Source organism: Ammospiza caudacuta, chromosome 10 (genome assembly GCF_027887145.1).
Source record: "Ammospiza caudacuta isolate bAmmCau1 chromosome 10, bAmmCau1.pri, whole genome shotgun sequence".
NCBI classification, from domain to species: Eukaryota; Metazoa; Chordata; class Aves; order Passeriformes; family Passerellidae; genus Ammospiza; species Ammospiza caudacuta.
In genome coordinates, this window is record NC_080602.1 from 16,860,797 (window position 1) to 16,872,344 (window position 11,548).

Here is an 11,548-nt window from a genome sequence, read left to right on the forward strand (position 1 = left end):
TAATAAATTGAAAGAATAAGACTAACACAAGAGGTGCTACTCAGAAGTCCCAGATCAATAAATCATGATCTTTGTTGGGAAATTAACTCTTTCATTCCCTTAATGTATTATGTTGCTGTTTAATTATTTAATTTAGAGTTCTCAAATTTTAAAACTTCTATACAGATTTATTGAAATCCTTACCCTGCCTTGTCGCTGGGAGCACTCCACGCAACTGACCTGGATATTTCCATGTTTAGCACCGGGAATAATCTGCACACATTCAAAGTCATTTGCCAGAATAACAATGTCACAACCAGAGCCATATGCCTGAAACAATTTTCAAAAGAAATAAAATTAAATGTTTATTTTAAAAGCTAACTAAACACTTGCTACAGGACTGATGTTTTTGGAAGCTGTGAACATCCCAGTTAAACAGGAAGTTACAATGTAGCGGGTTTGCTCCTCACTAATTCAATGAGCAACAAGGAAAAACAAAGTAGCAAGGGAGACCATAACACTATCAGGGTTTAAATGAAAACAAACAGAAAAGAGTAAAAAAAAAAAAAAACAACTCAAATCCCAAATTGAAATCAAGAAACTTGAGCTCTCTATTTACTTTTTGTTTGTTTTAAATTTTAGTAGATTTTTTTTTTCTCCCCTCCAACTCTTGTTGACACTTAGAGCAAGGCAGTCAAGCCAGGAGCATTTCTTAGTGAATTTGCATGTACCTTTCTTCAATAGGTGTGTCTTGTACCTCCATCTGCCTTCTTTATTATTTTTTTAAATCAAGATTGTTAAGGGATTCTTTTCTATAGTAATGTAATTTCTGGGCTTTTCTGAGTTTTAAGAAGTCATATTACTATAAGACTGTAAAACAACAAAGATTTCTTTTGGATATACTGTTGTGCAATACACTCTATATTCTAAAGAATTTGTCTACATAGTAGCTATAGAACAGTGACAGCCTGCAGCACTTTTTATTGGCAGGATAAATATATATATACCTGTCTGCCAACCTTTCACCTGTTCTAAAAAGTTTAATCACTCCAGATTATCTGTCCCATTGAGCTCCCACCTTCAGGCACAGAAATCTCTCCCTAGAATCAATCTCCACTAAGCCTTTTACAGTAACCAGTTAAAGCTGGAAGTTTCTTTCCTTAAAGCAAGTTTTCCACTGATTCCAATACAGTAGGCAGAAATTTATAACACCTGAGTTAAGCAGAGAATGCAAGTCCTCCACAGTGAATTTCAGATGGTACAAAATTACTTGTCACTTTAACTTGTCCACTGGATTTTTCACAATAATTTCCAAAATACTGAGTCAGCCCTTGCCCTCTACTTTGAGATCAATCAGTGTAAAGGCTACTTTATTGTAAATGTATGAAAGTTGTATTTGTACTGATTTACCACCAGTGCCCCTCAGTGGCTGCACTAAGATGAGGGTGTAAGACCACCATTGGAATCAGAATGGACAGTTTAGGTCTCACGACTTTCTATGTCTACTTCTAATTCTCCTGGGAAGGAGCAACAAGTGAGAAATGCTGAAAAAAAGAGTTTAACTTAGTGAAAGTATGTCACTGCATGGAACAGAAAGGAACAGCAATACAAGCAGCAAAGCAAAAACTCAATCCCCAGAAATTAATACACCACACAACTGCACACACAAAAATGAAAATTGCAGATAAGACAGATTGTCTAAAAGATTTCCAAGGTCACCTCACAAAAATAGAACGACAGTGTTGTGTGAGACACAATAACCCACACTGCTGTTCTGGGAAGCTCTGAGGAACTGATACTGGAGTGATTCACAATGTAAGCAGCATTGCTAAAAGGTTGTTGGAGCGAGATTATCTGTGTAACAGAATATCCCAGCTCCTTGATGACTAGGCTATGTGATTATTAGACTCAGTCTGGAAGGGAGTAAGTTATTATTAAAATTGAATACGATTATTTCCAGGATATAAGAGAAAGAAAGATGAGATTCTGAAATAAATTCTGGCATTGAACAGAAAGTCCTTTTGTTTCATTGCTTTCCTATTTTTATACTGTATTCTTTACAAAACAAGCTTCACCAGCAGTGTTGAATACTGGATGAAACAGTATGGGCTCCTTAGTATGAAGGAAGAAGATTAAGACCAGGATGTGAATGCCCAGAAGTAGACAGGAAAATAAAACATCCTCTTGTTCCAACAATTTATTCAGAATTCAAATATTCACAAGAAATTTATTCTCCTACTTAAACTTCAAAGGGTGAGCATTGAAACAGAAAAGAATTGAGTCATCTTCTTTTCAACAGTCTTCTCCATAACTACCAGTACAAACCCACTAAAAGATGTGACTTAAATTATCTAAATAAAAAGAGGTGTTGATCCACTTAAAACAAGGACTTAAACCTTTCAAATCCCCAATTCACTGTTGGTATTCATAACTTGAGTAGCAAATTTCAAGCTAAATTATATATAACTTATCATTAGTCGCATTTTTATTAGCAAGAGACATGTATGTGTGTGTCAAATTGTAAAAGTAAAAGGCTTATCAACTTCAATTTCCTTATGCTTAGTGTTCTTAAACATGCCCATTTGTATGTGTTTGCACAGCTCATAATGCATGAAACAGAAAATAATTTATCCTTGGCTATGTCTGTTTATTCTGTGAAGCAAAAGAATTTAGTGTTTCTCTTCAAACATTTCAGTTTTTCATCTTTTCTGTCCCCTACCTACACTTCTTCCACCAACAAAGCATTAACTTTTCAGCTAATTATGAACTATTTAGCATATTTTTACACAGGTAACTGAAAAGGTGGTTCTTATTCATCAAGATACAGAGATCTCTTTCCTTTGTGAAATCTTCTTGTCACTTGTAGGCATCCTACTCTTTGCCTGTGCTTCCTGCTGCACCAACAAGTGACTCAGCAGCCTGAGTGCCCTGTGCCAGCAGTGGGGACCCCTTGGTTAGGGGGGCAGGCAGAGCCCCTTCCCAGCAGCAGGACACCAGCCTTCAGCTCTAGGCTGGTAGAGCAAGTGCTGCTACCTCGTGGCTCTGGGGTAATTTTCTGAGTGTAGATATTTGTTGTAAGAATGTGCCTTCTTTCTTGAAAGTATATGAAATCTTAAAATAATTTTATGAAGTAAAGTCATTAGAACACACATTTGAAAAAGGTCCATATAGTTTTATGATTGAAAGACATTTTCATATTTCATGTTATATGCCTAAATGCAAGTTTTTCATTTGATTGCTTTTATGCAGCTTTTCTGATGTCTTCATTATATTAACATGTTTATACTTTAAGAGAACACTTTTCTGTTAAATCCTCTTTTCTTTTGTCCTTAAGCTGGTAATGCAGCAGAAACACCCCACAGTGACAAAGAACAGGGAAGTGTCACAATATTTAACATCAGTAGTTCCTTAAGGATTCAGCTGACAACAACATCATGAGGTCATTTGTGCCACCACAGGTCTCTCCTGCCAGAGAAACAGAGGCCACAATATTGGTGGTAGCAGACTGACAATCTGCCTAGCCTGATAAAAGGAATGGAAAATTGGTAAGCCATACAGACAGGAAAGATGAAAAATACAGCACCGAGATACAGTAATGGATGAGAGCAGCACAGAGCTCTTAAATAAACAGAATTATGAGCAGTGACTGAACAAAACAAGTGCAGTAAGAACCACCCACATGGAGTATCTGCCAACCTCCATTTCTAATGTCACTGATAACTTCAAGGAGAAAATTAAATGGAGTTGCAAAACCGCCAGAATGCAAGGATGACTTGCAAGATCCATAAGCAATTAATAAGCTGTAGTTTGCCAATGTTTGCTCTATCTGTCAAGATCTGGGACCACTGAAATGAACAATTACAAAACTTTAATTGAATGCAGGAGCACCACACAGAAGTAGGACATTGTGTCCTAGTCTAACAGTTTATCCTATATCCTCAGTTTTCAGATAATATGAAAGCAGCACATGCTTCTGTCTTTTTCAGCTGCTCATGTTTTCCAGTTTGCTTCTGGAACTAAGAGACAGGGAAACAATTATTCCTTCACAGTCTCATCTGGGTTTTTCCTTACACAAATACTTCTCTCTGTATAAAAAAAGCCAAAAAAAATCTCTTTCTATAACCTGCAACTCTTTACAAATTTGGCATAAGCATAATAAAACACAAGTCCTCAAGCTCCTGTGTGTACTATCAGGGATGCAGAGGCATTTCAAGATGGTAAATGATGTGGAAGAAAAACAATCGGTGTTATTAAAAAACTGAAATTCATAAACATCTAAAATTACATGAATTAAAACATCTATTGAAACCTGAAAGTCTGTACAGGGCTTAAAGGACTCCTCTAGTAAAACAATACTCATTTTTACGTTTCTGGCAGAAATTCCTCCACCTTCCACTTAGCAATGAAAACACCTGAATCCTGAACTGTTTCCAAGCTCTCATCAATGGACATCACTTGCACTTCCTCCCCCTCCTCCTTCCAAGTACTTCTAGAATTACATACACTTAATGCAAACGAGCAAAATAACTGAGAAACAACTCCTAACTTACTACTAGCCCATGGCCTGTGAAACAGGCTTTCCTAAATTGACATTTCAGACAAATTCATGATTAAATACTTTACAACATGCTTAAAAATACAGAGATAAGAAAACTTAGTAAGGATTCAGATATTAAGCATCTCCAATCCAGTTTACATAAAAACAGTGCAGAACATATAGATATATGTAAATAGTAATAAATAACTGAGAGGGATTTGCAAATAAGTAGGATGAAGTAGTGAAAACGTAGGAGAACCCAACACAGCAGAGCAAACCTATTTTCAATTGCTGTATCTTGTGGACAACTGTGTGAATGAAGGTTTTGCTGGTTTCAACAAGGTAAACAAATTTACAGGGGTGTGGGAAACTTATCTGCAATAGCTTCTGGAATTCACCCCACGCAGCTCCAGGCAAAGTGTCAATACTGGAAAGAAATACATTAAGAACCTTGTCCTTTTCAAAAATGAGAAATAACAAATGAATTTTTCTCACTTTTATCAGTAAAATTCTTAGATATCCCTAAAATCTGACCTTCTGATATTTCATTAACGATGTTTATGGTTTTGTATTTTGCACAATCAGTGCAAAAGTAAATATCATTTCCTGCTCGTCTGACACTTGAAATTTTTATACTTACAGAATCCAGCCTCTAGGTAAATGACATAGCTATTTTTATCTATTCATTTTTAAACCCAGACTAACCTTAGAAACAGTTCCATTCTGTTGTAGCTGCTTAACCAGCTCTTTCTGAACAAAAGCTAAACACAATCAGCTGTGGTTTGAAAAATGCATTTTACTACCTTTAAAAGCTTATTAGCTACCAGTTAGACTGTGAGGCACAAACACCACTTCTGTCAGGGCAGGGTCTGTGCTGTAAGGCCCTCTGCTTAAAGCTAAACCTTCAACCTTCTGTAAACTCACTTGTGGAACACAGTTAGCAATATTTGCTAAAATGAGAACATGAACTAACAGCAAGCTGAAAAGTGCACAGAATTATTCCCAGAACTTCTGTCACTCAGTACTTTGACCCTTCGCTTAAGCAGAGTCTTTTCAGAGCTCAGACGAAGGAGGCTGAGGAGACAGTCTGGTACAAGATAGCATTATGGGGCTATTTTGCTTCTAATCACCCTTCCAACAGTTTTTCCTGTGTATCACCCCCTCTACCAGACCATCCAGCAGGTACACACATCTCTGGGCCTCAGCTCTTCCTTGGGAAAGGTGGATGTGTGTCAGGATTGCTGCAGGCAGATGTGGGAGCTGAGGGAGGAAAGGACCCTGCACATTCCAGAATAAGCACTGACAAAACCTTTGTAGCCAACCTACAGACAGCCTTCTCTATTTCTTTGGATCTCTATGGTTTTACGCAGCTGCTAATACTTGTTTTAGCAGGCAGAGAGAAAAATAGTGGAAAATTATTTATTTCCCTCTCTTATTCTCAGAATAACTAGATGACTTTAACCAAAGCTTTAAAAAAGTTGAGGCAGACTGTGTTATCATCTTACCTCTAGCTACACCGACTTGGAAATTAAAAGCTTACCTTTATCCCCAGCAAGGAGTCATGTAAACAAGCCAAGGACAAACCACAGAAGAAGGGAAGAATGAAGAACCTGAGAACTGCAATGTCCCTAATCAGGTTAGAAGAAAATGTGTTTCTTCTCTCGGAATCCTAAGATTGCTGGACTTGGACATCTAAAGTACATTCATCTTAAGAGGAAGTTTCTTCTCCTACTCCTCCTCAAGAAAAAAGGGAAATAGTTCCAAACCTATTAACTAGTGGGTACATATATATATGTACCCAACCCATTATTCTGCTGTTAAGCAGAGTATTTTTAACAGCAGTGATTCATTTCTGCACACAAAAAAGCTGTATTTTCAAGTGCCTGCGATGAATCAGTTGTAGCAATTTTGAACCATTCTCATGCATTCTCAACGCCCCAACACCAACCAAAACGTGAGTGGGCACATGTGCACACAAACAGCAGCTCCTGTGCCACAGCCCTGTGGATTCCCACAGACACCTATGGATTCCCAGACAGCTATGGGTTCCTACAGATATCTCTGTATTCCTGCAGACACCTATGGATTCCCACAGCGTGCTGTGTACATCTCCCCTGCCCTCTCCCTGCCCTGCTGGTGCTGTGAGCCAGAGCCTGACAGGTGCTGGGGCTTCAGAGCAGGTCTGCAGAGTCAGGCTCTGTCACCTGAACTGCAAAACCTGCCTCGGGATCTGAGCTGAAGTCCTGGCTCCAAACAGCTCAGTGGTTTGGGGGCACAAAGCTCTGTCCAGACAGGTGATGTTGACTGACAGAATTTGAGGTTAGGCACTAATGAACTGCCTGCAGTCAATGGTAGATTATGGTTCTACTAAGTCACACAGGTAACCAATTTCCTAAGAATCTGGATATAAGACCTCAAACTGCCTGTTTGCAGGTAGTTTTTACCTGTACAGTTTACTCTAGGATCAAGGCCTAAAAGAACAGGAAATAGTACCATGAATACAGAGAATGAAGAAAAAACACAGAAGAAAGTTACAGCTATGGAAGTCCATAAGATACATTTATTAAAGCATACTTATCTCTTTAGCTCCTTGTTTGCTCTATTACAAAAATATTGGATACAGCAGCCAGAAAAACAGTGTGGTCTGTTATTTGTAGTTCCATAATTTAAATCCTACCAAACAATCCTGCATCATTTTGGAAGGTGCTACCTTTGCTCTTGGAAAATTCTTGTAGAAACCACAATAAACATTATAATTCATTACTGATGTTATCAAAGCTATGACAAGAATGGGCATAAAGTTATGTTGCATAATACTATTTGATTGACTTTTCAAATTGCCATTGTAAAAAGGAACACATTAGAATGTGAATGTGAGTAAATGACTTATATAAAAATCAAAAGTAAAAGAGGTCCCTTTAATAGCAGTATGGCTGCATAGCAGCAGAACGAGGAAAATAAAGACAAACATGGCACCTTTTATTTCTTAAGGATCTCTAGCATTCATTACTGAAATAAGACATTGGTGATAATTCACTGCAAGCTTTAAATGTTTCACGAGTCTGCTGACATTCATCTTACACTAGAAAGGATGTTCTGCATCATTTTGCTTGGAACTGGTTTGTGCCTGGGATAATCTTGTTAATATAAAATGCAGTAAGACAAGTAACACCTAAAGAATAAGATACCGATTATATGGCAGCAGGAAAACACTGCAGAAACTGATCACTGATCAAAATCAAAGCATACCAAGCACACGTAACCTAACGGAGTGAAACTAACATTAGAAATTGACAATAAACAAAAATAGCCTGTGAATGAGAAACAGATTGTTTTATACACTACGGGGCTCTTGAAATTCACTTAGTGTGTCTCTTTATCATCTTTTCCTGTTTCTTTTCCAGTTTGAGAGGAGCATTTGACAAATTGGTGTTTTAATTTTTAATTTATGTGTTAAGGCTCAGTAATGGAAGGCAGACGCTCCTCAGTAGCGGGCGGGCTTCGTCAGAGCCCCAGTACAACTGACTGTGTGCGCTGTGCAGATAAGATATGAACATACACAAAAATATATTATAAAAAATTAAAAAATAAAGACAGACAGAAGGGCCCAGCGAAATCCGAGCACACCCACCGGGGGGTTCCCCGGTTGATACAGAGCACGGGGCGCTGCCAGGCGATCCCCGGCCGCCCCCAGACCCGCCGGTCCCGCAGCGCCCCCCGCCCGCCAGGATCCCCTCCCTCCGCTGGCCCCGGGCCCGCGCCCGCCGGGCCCAGGCCGGCCGCGGCGCCCGTTACCGTGAAGGGGGTGTCCTGCACGCTGCCTACGGAGTAGCCGTTGTCGCCGGGGTTCACGGCGCCGGTCAGCACCTGGTGCAGATGCATCGCGGCCCCGGCCCCGGCCCCGGCCCCGCCGCGCCGCCGGGACCCGGATGGCTCCGCGGGCGCGCGCGCGAGGGCCGGCAAGGGGGGAGCGGGAGGGGGGGCGCGCGCGGCGGCGCACGCGCCGGGCAGCGCTCGGATCAGGTGAGACGCGCGCGCGTGGGCACCGCCCTCTGCGCGCGCGGGGGCGGGCCCGGCTGTGCGCGTGCCCGCGGGCGGGGCGGGGCGGGGCTGGGCCGGACTGGACTGGAGGGGGGGTTGTGAAGGGCGCGCGCGAGGCCGGTACGGGGGGGGTGGGCAGGAGTCGGTGCCGTGAGGAGCGAGGGCCGGCCCGGAGCGGGCACGGACGCGGCGGCGCCGGGAGGTGAGCGGGCCCCACTCGCCTCTCGGGCGGCAGGCACGGCAGCACGGCTGCGGCGGCGGAGATGCGGAGCACGGCCCGGGGCGGCGGGAGGCGTGTCCCGGGAGCGCGGCGGGCGGGGCGCCCAGGGGAAGCCTTGTCCTCAGCCCGGCAGGTGCGGGCGCGCTGCCGCACGGCTCGCACGGCTGCCGCTCGGTAGTTAGACGTACACATACACACACACACACACACATCTGTGTATATATATAGTGCTTCTGAGAGTGGATTGGTTGGTTTCCTTAGAGAATCCTCTCGTTTGGTCATTTCCCAGAGAGCTTGGGATGCTCTCGGGAATGCACCAGCGTCGTTCCAGCACTGCCCGCAGCGGGGCCGGGACGTGCCCGCAGTGAGGGGACTTTGGTTAACGTGTTCAGTTGAATTTCGTGCGCCTCACAGAAAACACGGCCAGGCTTTTGCTGCTTTGTTTGTAATAACCGCCAAACACTCTTGGAAACGAGTATGCCTTTGAGTATGACTGTCCTTCTCTGTCTCAGAGGTGTAGAGAACACTGGATCCTGGAAACATCTTGGAAGGGATTCTAAACTCTGACTGAGAGAATAAAAATACTCTGTGTGTTGTGTGTAATGAGATAAGGAAAATTCTCTGTTTTTCAGTCCTAGGTCAATAGAGTGGCCTCTCTGTCGTTAATAATTGAAGCTGCAAAGCTCCCACTCCTTTAAAGTCTATGGCAGTATTGCCTGAGACAAGACTACAAGATTCATCTTACTTGTACTGCTTCTTAAAAGTGTACATGCCATACCACATGAATGAAATGCTGCTCAAAGTGTAGAGGTAAATAAACACGAAGTCAAGTTACATTGGGATGGAAAAAACATTCTTAAGAAAACACTTCAGATTTTGTCTACTTCCATGCTTGTTAGAGGCAATCCCTTTAAAAAGGCCACTGTCTCTCTAGCTGAGGTGAAAGGGAAAAAGGAAAAAAAAACATTTAGATCTTCAGTTGACCTGGTTAAATGTGAAAACACTATCTAATGTTCGTGTGCTTCATCTCACTATTCCATAACTTTTCTAATTGAAAGCTCTTCCACATAAGATATGTCATTTACAACTGATTTCTATTATGAGTGAGATTTTTTTTTTAATTCCTGCAACAGGACTTAAAGGCAAAAAATCCTTGGTGTGGCTTTTTTTTTTGCTTAAGATGTTTGTTTGTTTGTTTGTTTTAATGAGCAGAATGAAATCCAGCTAATGCCTAAAAAGGGCAGCTGGCTTTTGGATTGGCAGCTGTAATGAACAGCGTGATCTAAAGGAAAGGGTTTTCCTGGTTGTGGTGGCCTGAAGTCTTCACAGAAAGCTGAGTACCTGCATGATTGGTTCAGTCTTGCTAGGTACAGACATGATGAGGCAGACTTTTGGTTTTCAGTTCAGTTTTCCTGATGAGAGTAAGACTGACTGCAGCTCTTGTGGCTGAGTAAATGTGGCTACCTCTGTGCACAGAACTTTGAGCAAGAGTCAATCTGCAAGTCTCTGCAGATAAGGCCTCCACATTCTTCCTGAAAGCAAATATTTTCATCTGAGTTTTGCTGACAGAATGTTTTACCCACCTGAAATCATTCTTCCTTATTGGAGACTTAAATGCCTCACATTAAAGTAATTTTTTGTCTGTGTGACTGTGATTTCTATACCTGAGACCATGAAACACTCTCTCCCATGTACACACACATATATATATATATATATATATATATATATGCATATATAAAATGTAAAATAATAGTAAAGATATGTAAGGGGCCTTCAATCTTTTAATTTCCCCTTTAATTATTGTTGCTTTATTCTTGTTGCTTTATTCTATGACTTTATTTTCTTTTTAGCTCTAAACAAAAGTTCCTGCAGTCCTTCTGCTGGAGTCTGTTTGCCCAGGAATTCCCTATTTTGGCTTGACTTTGTGAGAAGAGAGCTTCCAGCGCCTCAGGACAGTGTCAGCTGCATGCAATCAGCAGGTCTGTTTAATTCATGCTAATAAGGTACAGCTGGAGCTGCTTTAGGTGGTGTTTTAAGCAGGTGTTAGGAATGCTGGGAGTGCTTTGTTCCTGCCTTGGTCTGGCAGGATGAGTTGGGTGACCTCTCGAGGCTGTCTGCATCAGGAATGTGGGTGACTGTCAGCTTTGCCTGTTGCTTCTCCAGGTCTAGAGGTGTTACAAGGCTGAGGCTTCAGTCATCTTTTCTGCTGCTTCCAGAGAGAGAGGGAGGCAGAGGAAAGGAATCCAAATTTAGAGAGCAAACTCTGAACTACATGGGTGCTATGGAGAAATAACTGCTTCTGTTTGCTATAGGGAGCAGAATTTTCACTTAGCTAAGGAAAGTAATCAGAAGTAAATATGTTTCTATATAGAAGCCATTATTACGTAAAAAGAAATCTAACAACTTTTCTAGTTTTGCTTAGGGGTAAAAGCTAGGAGAAATGTTTTGCTTTTGGCAAAAGGTGGGATGTTTAATGGGAAGGCAGAAATTTCAAAAGGTTTCACAGTGAGGTCAGCTTAGAGAAAAAAAAACAAAAACACTCGTAAGAGGCATTATGCCAGATAAATATGTATGTGAGACTGCTTTTTATTGCAAAGGTGAAGTGCTGCCTTGGTATCTTGAAATTTGAAGAACATCCCCTGTTTCAGCCCCTTAGTTGGGTTTGTGGTTCTGAAAGCCTTTACCATTCCACAAGCAAGAGAGACTCTGAGCACTATATTTTTATGATTCTCTGAATATATTCCTCATGATTCTTAATGGTTATCTCA

At 41.4% G+C, this 11,548-nt stretch overlaps 1 protein-coding gene across 2 annotated transcripts in view; it reads right to left on the reverse strand.

The window, feature by feature from the left end:
• The window catches only part of DMXL2 (Dmx like 2), a 47,533-nt gene extending 39,041 nt beyond the window's left edge, over window positions 1-8,492 (reverse strand). For both annotated transcript variants that reach the window (XM_058811623.1, XM_058811622.1), the window contains exons 1-2: window positions 8,312-8,492; window positions 184-309 (exon numbers count right to left, since the gene is read on the reverse strand). In XM_058811623.1, coding sequence (XP_058667606.1) covers window positions 184-309; window positions 8,312-8,398 — 213 coding nt within the window. In that variant the 5' untranslated portion in view covers window positions 8,399-8,492. The remainder of the gene's footprint in view (window positions 1-183; window positions 310-8,311) is intronic.
• Between the last annotated feature and the right edge of the window lie 3,056 nt (window positions 8,493-11,548).